The following is a 22,618-nucleotide window of genomic DNA, read 5'->3' as shown; positions in this document are numbered from 1 at the left end:
AGATATTGCTTAATCACTAGAAAAGTGTGCTGTACAATAACAAAGCTACACAACATGACGCCGCTTGCTACATGGAAACCTTTTTTACAAAAATCTCTGGATAACAGGTCATGAAATGTCTTTAAATTGTAACGTTTTCTGCAGAAGGGGTGTATACTGCTTTCTGGGCCAAAAAGTCAGAAAAACGCTACAGTCTTGCCCAGTTTGTGTGTTAAATATGGATCGGTATTAGATATTTACCTGAAAGGCTGAATTTTGAAAGATTTGATCACATAAAAAGGCTTCTACATTAAAGCAGAAGCAAACTTACTAGTAAATTAGCTTTGCCACAATAAATTAATTTAAATTCCTTGTAGGTTTCATGAAACAAAATTACAGTACAGGCTACAACTGACCAAGTTTGCTTACATTTTTGGGGGATTTTTGACCAAAAAAGTGATTTACACTCCTTTTGTAGAAAACCCTTTTATTACTGGACACAATTTTACCAAATCCATCCTCAACACTGGTCAAAAACTGTCATTTTGGTTAGAGAATAAATAAATGCTTTACCAATTCTGAGTATGATAAGTAAAAATGACAATTGTAATGTTTTAATGTCCAGGTTAACTAAGAATCTCCACAATGGTGAGGAGAAATTAAGCAATAATAATACAAGGCCTAAACTGTCCAGGGATTTTGTATAAATAGCCACTGTACATTAATGCTAACTTCTAACATGTTACTTAAATACCAAACACATGCATCACTGATCCTCTCAGATCCAAGGGACATCTTCAACAGAATTCCTTGGCAGTTTTTCTTCTTTGTGGCTTACATACAGGCATACAGTGCTTGATTTTGCCTGCATCACAAATAAATAAAAACAGTTAATAAGTTAATAGAGATTTTGAATCGCTTTGTCGGCAAACGGCAAACATGAGATCTGCGTTTATGTTTTCTTGAAAAAATTAGTAACTAGACGAGAATAGTGCAAAATAATTCTGGCCTTTGATGTTAACGCAAAGCCACTCAATTTTACCGAGAAACTGAAGACTATGAGCGGCCGAATGTAGGGTAAACATGATCAAGTGGTCATTTCTGCCGTTTGTCGTAGACGTAATTGTAGATCTCTCTCTAACATTCATTAACTTCATCGGTCGGCTGAGGAACAGTCGACTGTAAGTCATCTCCAACTGGCACGGTCTTGGACAATGCGCACGATGTCAGCCTCTGAGAGGTAATTGACGGGGTCAATTCATTCCTGGACTTGGCGGGGGGAGGACCTCCGCGTTTCCCTGAGGGTCTCCTCCCGTGGGAGGACTCATACAATGCGTAAATGTTGGGGCTTCATCATCTCCATGCGCAAAATGTGGCCAAGGAACATAGGCTGTCGCACGATGACTGTCAACAACAAAGGGCTGGTGCCTGTGAGAATCGAAAATTCTGTCATTTGAGACTTTGTTCAGTTTTTTGATGTTGAACATGATCCTATAACATGAGGTGGCGAAAGCATTTAGTTTCGCACCCATGTCCTTGGTGATTATGCATGTTTCACAACCGTGCAGTAGAACAGATAGACATGTTGTTCTAAAGAGGCGGAGCTTCAAGTCCAAAGGTATTGACTATGAGTACTAGATCTTGTCGAGGCTCCAGGATGTGGACCATCTGACGGCCTTCCGACGTTTGAAGTCGTGGAGGCTACTGACAACCATGGAGCCTGAATAGCGGAAGTCGTTGATCGGTTTTACTGTTTCTGGCCCTACAGTGAGCTAATTGATTCCCGGGACATGAACTCTGTTTTGCTGGTGTTGATAAGGAGCCCTACACCGAACGCTGCCTCCACGGTGAGGAGGCGGTGAGGGGTAGATGCACCAGAGCTCTTTCGAAAGAGGATTTTAGAAGGCTGATGTCGACGGCAAAGTCAAGGTCATTTAGGTACTTTGCTGAGTGCCTGGTTGATCTTTTAGGACGGGTCAGTAGGCCGTTGTTAGTATTGTTACTCGTGGACTGGCCGTAACATAGTCCAAGATGATAATGAAAAGAAATGGGGCGAGAACGTCACCTTGAAGGACACTAGTGGTTACTTCAAAGCCTTCGGACATCTGGCTGTCAACTAGCACAGCACTTTTAGAGTTGCCATACGGGACTCTGATTGCACTAAAGATTTCGGCAGGGATGCCATAATGACGAAGTATGACAAACATGGACTCTCGGTTGATGGAATCAAAGGCTTTCCGGAAATCTAAAAAGGTGGCAACTAAGGGTAACTGTGCCCACGTCTGAAGCCAGTTGGATTGCGCCTCAGAATTGGGTCTATAATTCTATTTAGCAAGATCGTATCTACTATTACCACAGGTTAAAGGTATTTATCAGTAATTCTTGACAGAGGCTAGTGTTGTCTAACCCTGGAATATAGCACACTACTAACCCCACCCCCAACTCTGAGGTAGTATACACAAATTGCTTAGTGTATACTACCCCCGTGGGTAACAGTTATACTATCCTCTCACCCCTTGGTTAGAGTACCGCCCCCCCCCCCCCCCCCACCCCACTTGAGTTAATGCACTAACCAGAGGGTGAGAAGACAGTGGAAACCTTAGTACCCACACATACGCATAAATTGGCTCAAGATTTTAAGTGTACCCTAAAATCAGTGATGTTAGCGTATCCTGATATAAGACGTAATATGTAGTAACAACAAAGTCATCGTGTATATCGTGGCTTCAAGTTGTTCTTGTTTTAAAACGTTTTCAAGCCAGTTTCATTTCATTTAACTCCTTTGTTCCAGATTATGGGAATGAAACTTACGATGAAGGTGAATCAAATTTTAACGCAACCGTTCCCTTCTGGGGTGGTTACTTGTTGGTTCAGTTTTTAGGCAAAAAGTCAAAAAAGCTAGAATAAGTGTAATTTGTCAAATTTGCCAACGTCTTAAGATCAAAAAATAAATACACAACAACTACATGTACATTTCTAATTAACAATTAGATTATGAGTTCGAGATTTCTATCGCGTGATAGCTGATGAGGGCGCAGCCCGAATCAACGATCACGCGTAGAAATCGAGAGCGAATAATATAATTGTTTTAGTATAAATCTACTAGTTGTTCAAAACTTTACAAGTAGATTATCTAAATCCTCCTCACAGACACTTCGAAAACGCGAAGAAGCGGGCTGAATTTGGTTGATAACCGCTACTCACTATCTATCACAGAATAGATAGCGGGTAGCGTAGCCAATCAGAGAACGGCATTCGTAATAGAACGCTACTAGATTTATACTAATGATAAACAGTCTGTATGCCAAAGCATATCTTGTTTGGAAAAACTTGGATTCTAAGGCCCCTTCAACATTATAAATTAATAATTAAATGATACAAACTAACCCTTCACACACCTTAAAAGTGGTTTCAGTTATTTTCCAAGAGACTGAATCAGAAGCTTGTTAATTTCTTCCAACTGTTCCGTCACATTTTGCTTCATTGGCCGATAGTCACTCTCCATGCTTTTTTGAGCAATAACTAAGCAATATTAAGGACTTATACCACGCTGCACAGATTAACATAAACAAGGTAAAGTCCTACTTCGAGCCTAAGTGGCCCACACAGTCGGAGCTGAACCCGGTTTTTGTAGCATGAGCAACAAGGAGTATAATTTGCGACTCCCCACCCCCCTGGATGCCGAAGATACTAGAGTAGTATGGTAGTGATGTTTTGTGCCGTTTATTTGCGGGGGAATAAATTAACGCCAATGATGTCATAAGCTAGCTGGTGGAGGTGACGTCGTCGAAAACTATGACAGGGGCTGACGTCATCGAAAACTATGACATCATAATCCTCCTCATTTCTATTGTTTCCTCCTCCTCCTCACTCCTCTTATAAAATAATGTGATGATACTATTCTATATTTTGGTTATGATGTTATCATTTCCGATTACGTCATCTCCACCCCCACCACCCGATGATGTCACTATTCTATTTTGAGATTATTATTTATGAGATGAAGACAATAGCCTATGACGTCATTGACGTTAATTTATTCCCTCGAAACTTAATTAGATTTCCTCCTCCGCAAAAAACGGCCCAAAACATCCCTACCATACTACTTACTAGGCCCTAAGGGGTTAACTAGTAAAATGCATTCTAAGGTAACCACGCTAAAACGTTGTAAAAACAAGACAGAAACAAAGGATACACTCTTTCATGACAAAGTTGTTTTGTTCATGATGTTGCCACTTTCGTTCCAAGTTACCAAGCTGTAAAGACACCAAGAACAAACAACATGAATGCATTAATTATATTGCAAAATTCTCGGCTGACAGTAAAGTTAAATTAAAGTTTTCCACCCACACAAAATGATGTGCAGTTAGGGACACTGTGATATAATAAGCCATATTTACTGTTGCTGGGCACATCATAACATTACTAAAATTGACCCACACTTTATTTTAAATTTACTGAACATCTCCTTCAAAAATCATCCATGGAAAAGTTAGTTATAGAAGCACGGCTTGAAACTATCAGAGTGCACTCACTATAGGGGTGACTGTTAAGGTTGTTTTGACTATTGCTTTTGTAATAGTTGAAATACCATTGCCATACTATTGCGATACTATAGCCCCAATAACATTGTAATTTTTGTTCTCATTCAATGTCAGATCATGCACTGTGATACTGAACCACTACTTGTCGCCTTTTTAAATGCAGATAGGGCCCTGGAAACAAACTACTATCAAACAAACATAGAAGCAAAGTATCATTTAACTTTTAATGCTCCTGGTTTCATGGCACCTATCAACACTGTGAGTGTGAGCTCAGGGAACGAAGGATGTATTTTTCAATCACAGAAAAAGGATTTTAAGTGGGAGATTATTTGATGATAACTATTGAAACTATCGATAGTTGAGAAAACTATTGCAATAGTTATCAATAGTTTTAAGTTGTGATCTATGTATTGCTATTGGAACTCTCACCGCTGCGATAAATCGAGAGTTCGCTCTTTTCCAAATACCTCTTAGCCCTTTTAGTGCCAATATCTAGGGTACTAGTTGAAATAATTTGTTTGATTACCAAGAAAAACATCTCTGGTGATCATTTCCCTTATTCTCATGACTTGTATGTTTGATAAACAAGTGATATTGTAAGGAGAAATTTGATGCTGATCACTATAAGGGTTTAAAGGATTATTATACCTGAGAATGAGTCTCGTTTTCCATCAGTTTACTCCTTGTAGCATCATAGAGTGAAGACAGTCTCTGGACATCTGAATTCAAAAACGAGAGAGAGGGAAAATAATTAACTCCAAAATGACCTCTGATTAGCTAAGAAAGATGTCTGTATACTGTTGGAAAGAGAATAAAGGAGAGACTCAAGTATAGTGTATGACAGGGACCAAAATCCGACTACTCATCATATAGCCTCCCACGCAGTCGGTTTTAGGGGACTCCTATTACCTCCTCCTCCTCCTCCTCCTTTGTGAGGAGGAGGTAATACGAGTCCCCTAAAAACGACTGTGTGGAAGGCTACCCATCATAGAGAGGTGGGCATTTTTTTAGGGTGACATAATGGAAATAAGAACTATTATAAAAAACAAACAAATCAATAAAAGAAATGATGCTAAACTTACGTTGTTTGAATGTCTCTTTCCTTGAGGAAAATCCCTTCTTTTCTTCGTATAGACGCTTATAAAAGAAAGAACATTGTTAGCAAAAAGATTGACACAACACGCTACAGTTGTTTGACAAGTATTTAACGATAACGAATGGGATGCTTTTATTTCTTTACTTGCTCAAAGCCTTGTCAAAAGTTTGACTAGGACACAGGAGGAAGCAATCAAGTGAAGTGACGAAGGGAGAGCAATCTGCAACTGATTTCTAATAATGTAATTGTGGTGTAACTTTAAAGGAAACCAGTGTAAGGTCTTTCATGTTGGGCTTCCATTGGGTCTTTTGGCCCTTCAGAGAGGTGCACAAAAAAGCTGATTCTGGAGTAGGAAGCTCACCCGTTTCTTTTCTTCTGACTGATCTCTCAGAGTATCCAAGTCACTGTAAGTCTCAAGCTCCTGAGAAAGAATAACGCAAACAATTACACACCATTTCTATTTCAACACAAGTTATAATAACACCTATTGACGGACTTTGAATACCACTTGACACTTGCTCATAAGATACCTAAGTTGTTTTGGGTCTTATGGTCAGCCTATATGGCGTGTTTTGGGTCTTATACCACTAGCTTTGGCAATTTGAAATCTTGCGGCGACAGCCTTCTGTTTTGACAATCCCACAGAACAACTGCGCAGGGGGCTAAACGTAATAACGTTTTTATTCACCCTTTGACCTAAGCCTTTGTTGAGGAAGCAGAAATCCCCTAGAATGGTATCCACTCTTCCACCTCATAAAAAGAAAGCCCAACATTTTCTTAAAGAAGACTACAAAAAAACAAGTACAATGACACCACATTTGGTTATTGTTTTTACTTTCCCTTCTGCCCATACCTTTGAAGCAAAACGATTGTTTGCTTTTTCGTAAATTAAATTAAGTTTTGCCTGGGAAAAAGACTGGTTTGGGATTGAGTATTGAACGTTATTTTGCTTTTGCTTTACTATTACATTACCTCAGTCATTTTGTTAATTCTTTCTTTCAGTGATTCCAGTTCTGTTGTTATTTTTGTTTCAAGCTGTGAAAAGACAAAAAATTATGATGTAAAACCACTAACTCTATGACACGGGAAATTTAACAGCTTCAAAGATAGCAGCTCTAACCTGTTCCACCTTTTCCAGATCCATCTGAAGTCGGGTGTGTTCTAAAAATCAGTGAGAAAAAAGTTATTAAATATTAATATTGAAAGGATTTAATTTTGTTTAAGAACAATTAAAAGATCACTAAATATTCCATTTTTTTTAAAGGGCCAATGTTTTCTCCACAGGTATAGAGTGCTAACTCAGCTCAACATCCAGACCTCATTGGAAATGCTGGGTTTAGAGGAAAGGAGAAAAATCGGAGCATCCAAAGAAAAACCTATCAGTTTAACAGCAAGGACAAGAAACATGTGATGCTAAGGCTGGAAATTGAATAACTGTCCGTATTCTCAAAACTCTTGCAAGCATTTCGAGCCTGAAAAACTGTTTTATGCACACAATGTTTATTATCAGAAATTTGAGTTTTTAATTGGGCTAGTTTTCACTAAAAACTAGAAGTAAGTTAACACCAAACATCAGAAAATGACTACTTCCTGGGCTCGAAAACTGTTTGGGAGTTTCGGGAAACACATTGCAGGACAAGGAGTTTAGTTTCTAAAGAAACTGTGTGGTGCTAAGTCGGTGAGAAGTAGAAACGAATGTTGGGTTTATAAGCAGAGTTGAAAATGAAAGGTAAATTGGCCATGTACCGTAAAGTGCTGACGTTTCAAACATCAGCCCTTACTTGAAGGGCTAATACTTAAAACCTAACAGTAACCAATTTACCTTTAGTTCACATTCACATCCCTGCTGAGCCCCGTTAGATGATTGGTCCTGTAAGGTGATTTTCTTCATCATACTGTCTAGTATTTGCCTTGACTATTCAATGTAGAAAAGTTGTGACAGCAGGGACTGACAACTTGTTTTCGTTTCTCTTTGTTTTTTGTTTTCCTTCTATATGTTTCTTATTTTTTCTATTCTACTCATTTACTTTTCTTATCAATTTACTTCCTTTAAAGGGGCACAGTATTAGTTTTACTAGAGGTGCCCCTCTACTCTCCTCTCCCCTATTTGAATTGTATTTTTGAGCTGCGTGTTATTCTATGTTTTTAATACCTCCAACTTTTGTACTTTGCGCTTATGTAACAGTATAAGTGGAGAGTATAAATAAAAAAATGTCAAAAAAAATGTAAAGTGTTCAACTCTTACCTGAACCTAAACTGGTAGCTGTGGATTGGGATTTGTGCATCTCCGTTTCTTTAAAGTTCAAGTCATCCTAAAGGTTACGATAGAAGAAACAACGACTTGACTGTTTGACTGGCAATTCAAGATTTCAAATTAATTTGAGCCACACGAAATGAATGAATTGCATAGGCCATTTTTAAGTAGCCTTTTACAATCTCTTTTTCAAGGCAAAGCCAAGTGCAAAGCATGAATACGAGGTTTTCACCCATGTGCAAATAAAAGTCAAGTCTAGCAACAAAGGTTTAGCACTGTTTCACTTTGAAAAAGAGGCTTGCAAAAGAGATGTTGATTAGGAGTAACCACTTAGCAAGTACCTTCATTCGCTGAAGCTCTGCTGGACTGGGCATGTGCTTGGTTCGTACCATTCCCTAAAACAAACAGAATACATTTCTCTATTTGCATACAAAATCCCTGCATCAAGTTCAGAAACACTAAACAATAACTTTATGTCAGCTTTCATGTCACTTAAGGACGGTGCCTACTTTTGTTACTGCGCATACGTTCTGCGCATCTGGAGATACACATGTTTCCAATGGGTGCTGCTTACTAATACAGGGATATTTTTGCGTGGTTTAAAACTAAGCAGAGAAAGTAGAACTCAGCAAGTGCTCTTGGTATCCAAAATGAACATTGGGGGTAACCGTGCTTTTTTCAGAGATAATAAAGCTTCAATTAAGAAAAAAAATGCCATACATTGCTTTGTATTTTACGGCTTTTTAGAATAATTGTTGCTTAATTATCTCTAAAAAAATTTGTGGTTGCCCCCAACTTTTTTTTTGGATTCCAATAGCCCTTGCTAAGATCTGCTTTTCCCGCATAGTCATAAACTGCGTAAAAATACTTCGGTATTAGTAACCACTGTCCTTAATATCCTTTTATCATGAATTTAATGTCTGTTTTGTGCCCCATTCCTACCAATTTTAAGTGTGTTATTAATGTTAAAAGAGACTGTTGCATATCTAATACTACATTGAATTCAATACTGTGCAACGAGATTCTAGCTACAGCTGTAGCTTACCCTGCTCATGTGTTCCAGAACGATCACAATAGAGTTTTCCAACTGTTGTTTCCTTGCCTGTTAAAAGACACAGAATTACCATTTAAAGGTTATGAATGTTTGGTTTATCAACAGAGTTCGTAACTAAAGGTGAAAAGCCAGCACTTGGATCTCTTCATGGTGGATAATTTACCTTTAGTTATCAACTCGGTTGATAAACTAAACATTTGTTTCTACTCCCCACTGACGCAGCACCTGGCTACCACTGGTTTTCTATGAGCACTTTCAGGACTAAACTGTAATTAGCCTGCGTAGCTGGCAGTTTTGGTGAGCGGGAAAGCTGGGCCAAAACGAGTGGTGCAGCTGCGGGTAAAATTGGGAGAGAACTGCGACAGTCGCGGCAAAGCCGCGTCAACTAGCGGCTTCGCCGCGAGGAATTTCTCATTGCCCTCGCCCCATTTCCCCGCGTCTTCGCCACTCGTTTTGGCCCTTGTGCCCAGCTTTCCGGTGAGCCCACCCATAAAAACCGCCAGCTACACAGGCTAGACTGTAATGTGGTTAGTACACTCAGATAGTATGTATGTGTAGCTTTTAATTTAAGGGTCATAGGTCCTTTATAGCCTGCAGGATTTGAAACGTTTTTGAGAAACAAAATTACCCACTTGCTAGGCTGATGAATGGTAGTAATGCCACGTCATGCAGTCCTTGTCATGTCATGCAGTCTTTGTGGGGAGGACTGCGTGACGTGACAAGCCAAAGAACGTCTGTTTAGGAAGCTAAACATGGACTTAATAAGGAAAATACACGGAACAAAATGCTGTTACCTGCTCATTTGCCTTGACCTCCTCAAAGGTATCAAGGAAATCTGACAAGAAAAAAAATAATCTGGTTAATATTGCCTTAAGTTTGTATAACATTGCCTTGACAGTTAAGTCACTACATCAAGCTCACCATCCATTGTTTCTTCTCTTTTCTTCAATTCCTTGTACTTGACGCTTCGTTCACCTAAAAAATTGTAATGTAATAAGTAATGCTTATTAGAAAATAATTATTTAGTTCCTACTCAAATGACCATGGTGTGGAGATGTGGTCCCATAGTGGTTAGTACATCAGACTTTCAATCTGATGGTCAGATGATTGGAGCATCAATGGGTAATAGCTAGGTTGGTCTTTACATTTAATTAGACGAGAAACTTTGCTCCACATTGTTTCTCTTCATCCGGGTGTATAAATGGTTACCGGCGACATACTGGTGAGGTAACCCTGTGATGGACTAGCATTCCATCCTGGGGGGAGTAGCAATACTCCTGGTTGCTTCATGCTACAGAAACCAGGTTAAAGCTCCAGTCGTGAGGGCCACTTAGACTCATAGTGCAACTACGTTGCCAAGTACCTTACAACGTAACCATACCCTTCAAAAATTGATCTTTCACGCCACTTTAATTTTCAAGTCTGTGGATAACATCTTAAGATGGGACATTTGAAATTAATGCCCTGCAGTAGCACTTTGCTTGTGCTCTTACCATTTTGGATGCTAGACAGAAAAATGAAACAATGCAAGCTAGTAAAAATTAAAGGTTAACAAGCTGTGAAATTTAACCTTGATGTTCCTCGAGATCCATGTCTAACTGTTGAATTTCCCCATTCACAGTCTCAATCCTCTCTCGTAGTTCAGCAGTCCTAGAGAAGAGAAAAATATGTTCACTTGTTTTAATAATTAATAAGAGACTCATATTTTGACTGGGAAACTGCATTATGAAGCTAGGTTTAATCAATTTTATTTACCAGTCAAATGTTGTTCCTATCAGAGATCCATTGAAACAGCAAGGCACTTTCTTTTATCTTAAAGACCAAAGAGGTACTTTCTATTTCTTGCAAGAAACCTATTGTGAAGATTCTGATGAAAATCTTATTTCAAGTGATACCATAAACTAGTTCTCATTTTATGGTGGCAGGCATTTGGCGCATGAAAGAAAGTGAATAAAAACAGTAATTTCACGCAAATCCTAGTTGATAATGCCTTTTTCCAGCCAGCTTCAAAATGAAAGCACAGAAAATAGAAAGACACCCCCATCTCATTTGTATTGTGAAGGGGCTCTCAGTCGAGTCACCTCCAGGTTACTGATCGGGTTAAGCTGTCAGAATGTGAGTCTCTCCAAGTGTTGTATCGATGGAACTTATTCATTTAAGTTTTAAAATAATCACTGAGACTGTTCGCAAGATCCATTCCACCTTACTGACTTAAACTGAGATTCAGCAGCAGGTTGTTTACTTTAAATAAGCCCAGCTAATATTAAAATACATCTTCTCCTCACTGTTCTTCATACATTTCGTATGGTTCTAGTTAGGAGAATTTGTCTAAAAATCAAGACATATTGTGAAGAGAAATGACGTAAATGCTGGTCACTAGTTTTGAGGGTAAGGGGTTCAAATAGCAAGAAGGTAAACCTACTTTCTTTCCATGCTGGCAATCTCCTGGTTATCTTCCTTTACCTGAAAGAGACAAAGGTAAAACAATGTGGATTACACATCTAAAGATTTGCTCTGATGAAACCCTAATGTTCAAAACATCAGCACTTGGATCTCTTCATGGTGGCCAAATTACCTTTGGTAATCAACTCTGTTGATAAAACCAACATTCGTTTTAAGAAATTGCTTTACTCCTCCTCATCTCACTTCTTGAGGAAATTAGGGGCATGATGACGATAATAATGATAATGATAAACTTTATTAAAAGGGTCAACACATTGAGCACTGCTGCTAACTGTATTATTAGATCAACCCAATTTTTTTTTTATTTAAACAATATTTGAACATGACATTTGCTCTAAGAGCAACATAGTGCTCATCGAGAGAGCTTACGTCGGATCAACTAACCTGCATAAAGACACGGCAGAGATGGACTAATTTACAGGGCTAACACGAGTACAATAAGTAAAAAAAAAGAACTACAAAGCTTAACTAAGAAAAACGAGATGAATGGGAAATAAATGACTGAACTTGCTCGAATAAACGAACATCAAGACAATCCCCACTGTTGATTATTCTAATCACCTTTTTTGCTTGACAATGATACTTAAAAAGAATGGACTCAAAATTAGATGTTGATCACCATACATTTACTGTACCTGTTTGAGCAGCCTTTCTCTTTCTTCTGCAGGAGTTCCTCTGTTTTCCTTCTCCATCTCATCAACCAAGCTCTGCTTCTTTTCTTCCAGTTCATTCAGCTTTTCATACAAGGTCACTTAAAAAACAAGTGAAAAACAGGCTTGTACCAAGATGATGCATACGACTGTACCTTAAAGATACCCTACTGTATCTGTGGTTTTGATGCCTGCAAATCACACAATTTTTGTGATCATCACTATGATTTATATCCATCTGTGAGACCAGGATAACTTGTTAACTCACAGACAACCAGTTTGTTTATTCATTTATTATGGATTAGCCCATGACAGGTAGGCTGACAAGAGGATGTTGCACCCCTTACATAAAATTCAGTGGTTAGAACACTACGCTGCACTGCACTACAAGTAATCGGTGGTTAGAACACTACACTAAAACTACAAGTCCTAAGGGCTGCCAAAGCCTGAACTTTCAATGCTACCCTGTAGTCCCTTTGTTGTTGTATTAATTTTAGTTTAAGTCGACATTTTAACTTGTTTGACTCAAGGTGTATGCATGAGAAGTAATATGTTTGATATAAAGAGCCAAGTTTATCTATCCAAGCAAGATCACTAATGATGGATATTTATTTATTTTTATTTTATTAGTTTCGCCAACAGATAATAAGCTACAATAATGATCAACAACTTACAGAATACAATAAGAACACAATATGGCAGGGAACCCGCAACAGCGCAAGACAGTTACTGCGGACCCAGATATAAGCCTCAGATATAAGCCTCTCTTACCTGCTTCTTGCTTGACTGGGGAGCTTGATACCTCCTGTTAATAGAAAACACAAAGCCACGACCTTTTAAGGACAATGTAAATGAAAGTTAACTCTTTAATGTGCATCCTAATTCAGTTGTGCATAATACCTTTGCAACTGTGCAAAGTTAAAAAATTAAAAAAAATTCATCACAACTTTAAGGGGATCACCTTCAGAATAACAAATAAAATAACAGTAAGCAGGTTTCAATTGGCATAGCAGCGAGATCACTTGTTTCTCATCAATGACAGTCTCCTAGGTTTGAATCCAAGACTTGGTGTCATACATTAGTTGAGTTTGGTATTTATGTTTACCTTGTTCAATGAGCTTTTCTCCAAGCTTATTTGTGTTTCATTGCACCTCTTCAAAAAACAAAATGTACAAACTCCAATTTTATCTGAATCAAGTGAGTGTAATGTAGCTTGCTCTGTAGAAAAACTATCATGATGTTGATTTACCAGTGAAAACCGTCCTTGAGAAAAAGGACCCATCTGATACTAATGCTTGTAATGGCTCAATGCCACCTCATGTACTTACATCTTCAAGATTCTGAACACGTGTTGTAAGTGCATCCAACTCTTGTTGTTTTTGTTCAAGATCCTGCAGAATAAGGTTGGCACAGTGTCATAAACACAAAAGGAATTGATGCATGTCTTGTGAGAGAGAGTGGATGAGAGTACTGAGAGCAAAGAAGAGAGAGACAGAGACAGAAAAGATCAAAGGTGTGCATAGTCCTTACTAGAAGGAATGAAAAGAAAAATAATGGGGGACGATGGAAGTATGAGAGAGAGGGAGGAGGGAAGAAAGGAACAACGATTAAAGGTACTATTAAGTATTTAATGTGAGGAGGAATGAGATAAGGGAGTAAGAGAGAGCAAGTACTGTGGGAGGGAATAAGTAATAGAAGATAGGAGAAAGGGAGAAGAGGAAGGTGGAAGTAAGAAGCTGAGAAATAAGGGAGGAAGTATGCCGGAGAATGATGGAGGTAATAAGGGAGGAAGGAGGGGAGGGAGGAATGAACTAGGAGAAAGTGGGAGGAGTTTAGGGAGGAGGTAAGGGAAGGAGGGATAAAGAAAGTAAGGAAAGGAGGCAGAAAGGAAGAAGGGGGAGGGAGGAAAAGAAGACGGTGAGAGAAAGTATGGGAGAGATAGAGGAAGAAAGGGAAGAAGTAGGGAAGCAAGGGATAGAGGAGTTCAGGAAAAGAGGGGAAGTAAGGGGGGGGGGGGGAGAGAAGAAGTTTGGAAGGTAGAGCAAGGAAGGAAGAGAGGGAGGAAATAAGGGATGGAGGGATGACGGAAGGGTGTGAAGGAGAAAGTTAGGACATAAGAAAGGAGGGGAAAGAGCAAAAGTAAAGAACTGTTGGAAAGGAACAATGAGGAATTGGATGAAGAATGATAAGGAGGAAGGGGTACAAAAGAGAGATAAGATTAACAGACTGGGATTAGGAAGAGGAAGAAAGGATAGAAGTAAAGGGAGGGAAGAAGAGAGGGAGAGAAAGGGGAATGCAAACAAAACTTTTTTAACAGAGAAGAGTGAGAAAAAATTAAGGGAGGAGACAATAATTAATTTGCTAAAATGAAATACTCACCATCTGGAGTGAGTTGTTAACATTCTTCAGTTGAGCATACTTTGCTCTCTGATCAGGAGGCTACAAAAAAACAGAGACAGAGATACATAATAATTAATACACAATGCAATGCAAAAGTGTAATAATATTCTACTAAATAAATGGAACATGAAAATGAAAATGGGGGCACATGCATGTAGTTCATCTTGGTGTGGAGTATGTATACCCTGCTCATGAAAAGTGAGCACCCTGTCATTAATGTCATCTCATTATTTTGCAAAACTGTATTACTTTAATTTTATTACCATATCTTCCACTAAACTCTCAGCCATTCTTCTTTCCTGGTCAAGTTCCAGCTCTAGCTGTTTAATCTGATGCTCTTTGCTGAAATATGAAAAATAAAGGCAAAATCAGTAGGTGATAAATGTCCATCAGTCTGCACACAGTACTATATCAGTATGTTATTCATCCTCAAAAAACGTTTTATAATTAATGATTATTCCACAAGCGTGTGTTGGATATGAGATGATAGATATAAAGCCGACAAGGCAGCAAGCGCAGAGTTGACTATATGTTCAACCTCATATCCTCCAAGGGTGAGTGGAATTGTGTTATTAAAAACAATTAAGAAATATTGCTAGATCTTACTGATTTTGCTTTGCAAGAACAACAAGGCAATTACTCTAATGGTTGCAATTGTTTGGGCGTGGTCTTTAGAATGGCTCATATACAATGACCACTAAATCAATCAAATCTCTGGAACTGCATCATCCAATGGGTCAGTTTTTTAATAAATTATTGGGTATATTATATTTTGATTACTTTCTATGTAGTTACATGTACTCCATATGAACACTGAAAATAACAGCACTTACTCTCGTCTCTGCGTGAAAAGCTCATCAATGGAACTCTGTTCTCGTTCATTCTGTATTTTCAACTTTAAATACACACAAAAAAGATATTGAGCTAGTAAGTACAGCAATAATTTAGAACTCTGAAACGTATAACAGACAAATGCATTTTATGTGACAAACTTACTGCATTGTAGTCTTGAATGATATCATCCATTTCAGTGTCTGTGTTTATTTTGTCCAAAAGCTGTGGGAAGGGAAAAATAGTATTACTTTGTCATCAGCAGCAAAATTCATTCTTATCACCAGAATGTAAATTAACATGTGTAAATTCTTTTCTTCAGAGAAAAGGGTTTTATATTCAGAGCTTTTGCTTCTATCGCAGAAGCTTCATAAGTGCAATGAATTATTAAGTTTAAATAAAAATGATATTATTCACATATTAATAATAAATGTAAATTCAAAGTGATATTCATCAACAAATTATGCAATATTATTTTTTTCTTACCGTGTTATAGTCAGCTAGTTGGCCCTGGAGTTCTTTAATTTCACTGGCCAAGCCTTCAGCCCTGAAAAATGCATTTAGCAGTCAGGTCCCAGTTGTTCAAAGTGCAGACAACTTTATCTAGTGGATAAGTCGCTACCTAGCTGATAAAATGTATTGCTTGGAGTACATTTTATCCACTGGATGGCAATTTTGCCACTGGATAGAGTTATTCACTATTTAAACAACCAGGGCCTCAGGAGTATGTTTGATGATTTCGAAGTAATCCATTTAACAAATCGATGGCAGCTTTCTATGGTCTATACTCTTATAGACCATAAAATGACGTCAAAAAATGTTCAAAATTCAACGGAACTCGGGGAATTGGCTATTTGGTTTCGTTGAGAAACCGCACGTGTTATATCTGACGTCATTTTTATTGTCTGCACTCTTATAGGCAATAGCTACGAGCCAATCAGCGCGCGAGAATTTGGAGAGTTATGGTAAAATTCCCTTTCTCGAAGAGTTATGGGAAATGGTTTCATCCAATCAAAGAACGACTTTTAACCCTCTCAGCCCCTGTATCAACATGCATATTCTCCTTACTGTTCTTGATATATTTCTTACAATACTAGTTGAGAGTTGACCATCAAGACATTTTATTGTTGGCGATCACTTAAAATTCTTGAACTTGTTAGTAATAAAATTTATTCATGAAGGGAAAACAAAGGAAATCCCTACCGTGAAGAGGGTTTAGAAATGTTGTCTAAATTATCATAAAAAAGCCCTTTACACGGTTGATTTTTCTCATTTGCATTACAATGTTATCCGACGTGGATGCAAGGCAATTTCGGGCTAAAACTACAAAATAGCCCGAAATTGCCTCAGATACATGCTAGATTTCATAATTTTGTAATTCAAATGAGCAGAGTTAACCGTGAAAAGGGCTATTTGCTGAACTTTTGCTTTGAATTTCTCCAATAATTTTATCAATGGTTTGAGAGGCTATATCAAACACACAAAAGAGTTTTTCATCCTGGCTATTCCAAGCACCTTGAAGTTGGTTTTAAAAAAAAACTCAGTTGTGCCTCATTTTTTCAACCCATGCACTTCTCAGTGTTTGCAAATTTGATAAAACATTCTTTCTCGTGTTTGATATGTTAGTAAATATGTTTAATCAGGCAGAGATATTGTAATAAGAAAATGGAAGCTGATCATCTCTGGGACTTGAAGGGTCAGACTTTCAGAAAAATGCTCAGTCACACAGAAGTATATAATTACATGATATAAAAAATATTATTAAAAACTGGATCATTGTATAATGCAATTCCAGGGATTTGATTGGCTTAGCGGCCATGGTATATGAGCCATTATACCATGCCCAAGAAATAGCGACCATTAAATTGTCTTCTGGTTGTTCTTGCAACGCAAAATCAGTAAGATCTAGCGACATTTTTCGATTGTTTTTAATAAAACAATTATTCAACTCATGCTTGTTGGATATGAGATGATTAAAGCCAACTTAGTGCTACGCGCCTCGTTGGCTATCTATCATCTCATATCCAACACGCGCTCGTGGAATAATTGTTTAATATACTTCAGCACAACTGAACATTTTTATGAAAGTCTGCATGTTACAAATTTATAATATTATTACTATTATTATTACTATTATTTTTAGTATTATTATTGTATAAATGTAAATTAATAATTATTTGACTTATTCATACCGTTTCTCATAAGTGAGAAAAGTAGCATTCTCTTGGTTAAATGAGTCCACCTCTTTCTGTAGTTTGGATATCTCTGCTGCCAGATCAGTGATCTTTGCCCTAAAAATTAACAGCAACTAGTGATCAGTGGCTTAAAATGTAGAATTGCAACAGCTTACTGTTACAGTTAACCTCGCTTTTAACTAGTAATTAGTTAGGAATGAAATATTGTGAGCATGTACCTTAAAGATTGTCTCCACAAACTTACCTCAGTTGGCCCATGTAATATGACTTATCATAAATTGCCCTTTGTGGACCTGAAATAAAAAGTACTTACATTTATTTTAACACATAAACAAATTACCTAGACTGAGTAACTACCACAACACAGATGAGCTGTTTTTGTTCCATATACTTTTCTCATAGTAATTTGAGATTTCCATGTACATGTGAAGGCCATGAGGGTCTGGCATGCCAGTGTCTATTCAGGGCTAAAAGCAGTCACTCAATTCCATGCCTCAAAGATGCTGAGCTTGCATGGCCAGCCATTTCAAGAACGTTTTAAAAGATTATTCAATATTTAAAGTCCACGTTTGCCTCAGTAACAACTTCAGATGTTCTTCAAGAGTTTGTCATAAAAAATTCAATTTCAAGAGAGGTATAAAGCTTCAGGTTTCAATGGCCATGCACGCTGGAAAATATTTTTTTTGCTACATGTATGATGAGTACAGTCATATGCAATAGAATAGGTTAATAATTTATTCTGATTTCCCCACTGATCGAAATTTTTACAACCTTTTCCACAAATGACTAATTAGTTCTTTTTGGTTTTTCACCTCTTCCAGCAGACGTCTTCATTCCAGTTAAACCTTGCTTTGTCATTGGTCTGTCAGCCACTCTTATCTGTGCATTCAATGCTGCAAAAAAAATATTTATTATTTTGATTAAATCTAGTTAGTAGGTGGTGCAGCTAGCTCTAACAAGACCTAAGCCTAATGGCCCACATCATGTACAGCTTACTTCTGAGTCTCAAACATAAAATCCCTATAAATACTCAGGTGAATAAGAACACTGTGGCAAGTGTCTAGTATGGAAAAAAATTAGCAATTATTAATGGAACACAATGTTGACCACTCATTGTTTCTCACTCATCATCTGATTGAAATGCTTTTTATTTCATGTTAATGTTATTACGAAATCCTAAAATTAAATTAAACTAATGGGCAGTTAGAGCTTAACTGAGGGGTATTTGTTATTTATGGTATACATGGTGGTTCTAACTTTCAAGTCGCTGGAAAAAATCCTTAAAGGGGAAGTATCATGAGAATTTGATGTCATTTGAAAATCCAAAACCAGTTGCCTGTCAACAGAAACAAGAAAATAATTGTTTAGTTTTGTTACAAATTATCACCCCAGTGAAACAAAACTGTCCATTAGTGGCACTAGTCAGAGACAGAGTAGGTAGGAATGGATTGAAACTTGAAAAATATTAGGCTAATTTTTTCAAGTTCTTGCATTTTTGTTTCCAAAATGTGCTAGAACAGATCAAGAGATGTTCCTTTCAAGAATTGAGTTGATTTCTAAAGTTGCTCTCGTTGTTCTAGAATTATTTTGTAGCTAGCTGGTTTAGGTCTTATTTCACCTTTTTTAAGAAAAGACTGAGGTCAAAAACACCATGACACTTTCCCTTTAAGTGTGATCATTCGAATGAAACCTGTGGGGCACTTTAAGAGCAGGCTTTGTATTTATGGTGTACAAAGAGCTTTTGAGTCTGTGTGTCAACTAGTTTCCAACAGAAACTAGGTTTCAATGAATTTCAGCTTTCAATTTTAAACTTGAGCTGTTATGGAAATAAAAGAAAAACAAACAAGCTTTCAAAATATACCTCCACCCATTTCTCCTGCTCTCGAACCTGGCCGAGCAGTGCCTGGGACCATTCCAGTACCTGGAGGCATTCTCAATGCAGTACCTGAATGAACATAAACAAAATAAATAAATAAATAAACAAATAAACAAATTGACTTTGTTGAATGAGGATAACAATAACTGGTTTAGCCAATGAGAACCCTGTGGCCCTTGGATCCAGGAACAAATAAATTAATTATTGGAATTAAAATTACAATATTTACAGGGAGATGTCATGGTATTGGTTTTATACAGAGGAGGGAAAACTGAAGAACCCAGAGAAAAACAAACTCAACCCTCTTATAAGTCAGAGATTAAAACTTGTGCAACATTACTTGATGGTGAGTACTCCTACCACTAGCCTCTATCATTATGGCTGCTACTAACAAAGAGGATGGACTATGCAGAATAGATGTGACCGGGGGATCAGAAAACTTGTCATGTAAATGGTAACTTCAAATTCAAATTTTCTCCTTTAATTTAGCATAAGATACTGTTTTGAAATCTCACATTGTAAATATTTACACAAAAACCACACACAAATGTTACAAACAATATGAAATGAATGTTTTCTACCTGGAGGTCTACCCATGGCTGTCAAGTGTTATTTGAAACATGATGTCAAGGAAATGAACATATATAAACTAAACTGGACAAGTATAGCATATATATTATATGTAGTACAAAGATAAGATTTTCTGTGAAAAAGATAAAGGTATACTCTCAAGAGCCTAGTGGCCCACTACTGTTAGAGCTTATCCTGACTTTGCTAACATAAAGCAGCTAGGAGTACTGCTACGTCCCCCTAGATGGGACGTTACTCCAGCACAGGATCCCCAGCATGAAGTGACTAGGAGTATTACTATTCTCCCATTTACTACTCCCCCCCCCCCCCCCCCCTTCCTGGATTGGCTGCTAGTCCATCACAGGATATCCAGCATGAAGACAGACTAGGAGTTTTTTAGTAGTTAACTCCACCCAGATCTATTTAGCCTTAAAAGGAATAGAACTTTGTCAACAGCAGGTAGTGCATATAAATCTATAGTATATAAACATCATAGAGGTTTAACTGCAGTCTAGAAAAGAAACATCTGCCAGGATACAACTTGGAGGTGCCATTCTTCCCCTTGCTCCACTTGCAGGCCTCATTCCTGTACCAGATGGAGGTCTATAGCCTCTGGCTGAAGGGGGACGTCCTCCAAACTCACTCCTGTAAACACAAACAAAAGATAGTAAGTTTGCCGTCCAGTACCCGTTGGCCCATCCCATCTTGAAGAACAAGCGGATTGTTCAGTCACTGACACAGGTTCTCCCAATAGGAGTTGAACCTATGACCTTCCAATTACTAGTTAAGATGATCTACCACAGAGCTACAGGAGACTAGTGGGAGCTACTGTAATGGCCTTAGCTCCCACAAGTCTTCTGTAGCTCAGTGGTAGAGCATCCAAACTAGTAATCAGAAGGTCTTAGGTTCGACTCCTGATAGGAGCACTTGGATTTCTTTTTTCCCAGTATGCCTGTGTCACTGACTGAATAATACATCATTCTCAAGCTGGGTATTGTTTTTTTAGGTCCTTCTGGTATAAGAAACTTAGAGAGTTGAGTGGATAATGCATGCCCCTCCCCCACCTCCTCAGTAGTCTTGTGCTTTTTTTCCAAGCTTTCATTTGCAAAAATAGGCAAGTGATTTTCTGGAAATTTTCAGGAAACTGTGAGCAGTCTACCAGTCAGATTTCATGCTTTTGGCACACTTAACTTATTTTAGGTATTACTTATGCAAAAAACATTCACCAAATTATGCTGAACTACAGTGTAAATTGAAGTGTATACATTCATAGACTTTTTCTGTATCAACAAATGGACATTTAAGCTTAATCAGTATCACTGCGGGTGTATTTTCCTCAGTTCAACTTTCAGTTAAAAAAATAACGACAATTCTCTCGCTAATTCAAAGCCAAACTATCTTACAAAAAAGTAAAAATTAAAACAAACGCGATCAATTCCCTAGATACGAAAGATCAAGCTCCAAACTTGAGACCTTGAAGTCGACTGGCATGTATCAAAGCGAAAACTCAAACATCCTTGACAAGAGCACCCCTCATCGTACAGTTGAACGCCAAACACTGCACATCAGAAAAATTCAGCTCGTAATTTAACTGGCTCTTGAACACGTTAAAGCCTTTAGCTGTACACTATCATAGCAACAACAACTGTGGTCTCGTTTACTTTTGATTTACGAGTACTCACGTCAAAAATTTATCCCTCTTTAACCAAAGTTCTTTAGTAAAGGGATATACCCTCATTCCTTTCCCACTAAGGCAAAAAGAGAAGAAAATCTTACTTACATTTTCCCGACTTTTACTCCAAGTAATTTTGAAGAAATATAATGGGTAGTGAATCATGTAAGTCTGCACAAAACATCCCCGGATCTTCTCTGAGATTCCCGGATGCAGCTTGTAAGTCCGCAATATGTCCGCAATGATAATTTATTTATTTTCATTTTAAATAATTAGAAAACCACTTTTTTGCGATAATCGCTCATCCTTTTATGGTACGGATACTGATCAGTAAGTGACGGTGGGTAAGACCGCAATTTTTTTATGTTATTATAACGGTGAGAGCAAAACCACTTGTAGTTTATAAGGTTATGTGACTGAAATTCCTTCCAAATCAAATAAAAAAAATGACGCAATGTGAATAAGATGCTCTCATTTTCTTTGAGTCAGTTGCTTGTGTCAGATATTTCCTGGCCATCAAAATTCTCAAATTTTCATTTTGAAGAAAGAAAATGAAAAATACCCTCATTAAAAAATAAACTTAGTCGCTATTTTTGGAAAATTTTTTAGGCGGAATTTTTCACAGACTAACAAGTTAGAATAACGTTTATTTAGACAATAGTGGACCCCGGGGAATCTCTTTTGATTCTCTCGAGAAGTTATATTTGTTTATACCTCCTGGCAAGGATTGAAACAGACACTTAAGACACGTAACGTACTCGGTTTGTTTTCAACTAACGGGGTTTTTAAAGCTTTTTTTTACAATTTTGTGTACCTAAACAAACATTTACAAGTTGTCACTTTCCCCAGCAAGCTTACAATAACTAAGCAAAAGCTAAAAAAAATTCGACGTGAGATAAAAAGGAAAGTTTAACATTTTTCAAAGTACTCTAAGGTGTGTCGTTATCTCAAGACAAGAACACGGAGTAGCATAAAAAATCTTTTTCAATTGACCAAAGCTATATCTAACAATATTGGGCCATACCGGCAGTTGG

The 22,618-nt window shown here is 37.7% G+C and overlaps 1 protein-coding gene across 1 annotated transcript; it reads right to left on the bottom strand.

Moving 5' to 3' along the window:
- Positions 1-419: 419 nt before the first annotated feature.
- On the bottom strand, positions 420-21,757 carry LOC146468480 (intraflagellar transport protein 74 homolog). Its single transcript, XM_085124570.1, has 30 exons — positions 21,693-21,757; positions 20,451-20,557; positions 19,924-19,941; positions 19,328-19,411; positions 18,279-18,359; positions 17,711-17,759; positions 17,464-17,562; positions 15,758-15,818; positions 15,437-15,496; positions 15,274-15,335; positions 14,704-14,782; positions 14,420-14,479; positions 13,369-13,431; positions 12,812-12,845; positions 12,026-12,141; positions 11,350-11,390; positions 10,498-10,577; positions 9,849-9,902; positions 9,722-9,762; positions 8,919-8,975; positions 8,215-8,268; positions 7,865-7,931; positions 6,740-6,780; positions 6,592-6,654; positions 5,981-6,040; positions 5,606-5,660; positions 5,172-5,242; positions 4,175-4,235; positions 3,378-3,501; positions 420-844 (listed from the first exon to the last, which is right to left on the bottom strand). Coding segments are annotated over exons 1-29 (1,827 nt in total). The 5' UTR covers positions 21,695-21,757; the 3' UTR covers positions 420-844; positions 3,378-3,394.
- Between the last annotated feature and the right edge of the window lie 861 nt (positions 21,758-22,618).

The sequence above is a fragment of the Pavona decussata genome, unplaced genomic scaffold (genome assembly GCF_977016875.1).
Source record: "Pavona decussata unplaced genomic scaffold, jaPavDecu1.1 SCAFFOLD_130, whole genome shotgun sequence".
Lineage (NCBI taxonomy): Eukaryota > Metazoa > Cnidaria > Anthozoa > Scleractinia > Agariciidae > Pavona > Pavona decussata.
Note: the sequence above shows the minus strand (reverse complement) of the source record. Positions and strands in the feature narration are given on the sequence as shown.

Coding starts and splice junctions, on each gene's coding strand:
- LOC146468480 (XM_085124570.1), bottom strand. Junction 17,563..17,710: donor TATTACATGGGCCAACTGAG/GTAAGTTTGTGG, acceptor GTTAATTTTTAG/GGCAAAGATCACTGATCTGG. Junction 3,502..4,174: donor CAACTTTGTCATGAAAGAGT/GTATCCTTTGTT, acceptor AATATTGCTTAG/TTATTGCTCAAAAAAGCATG.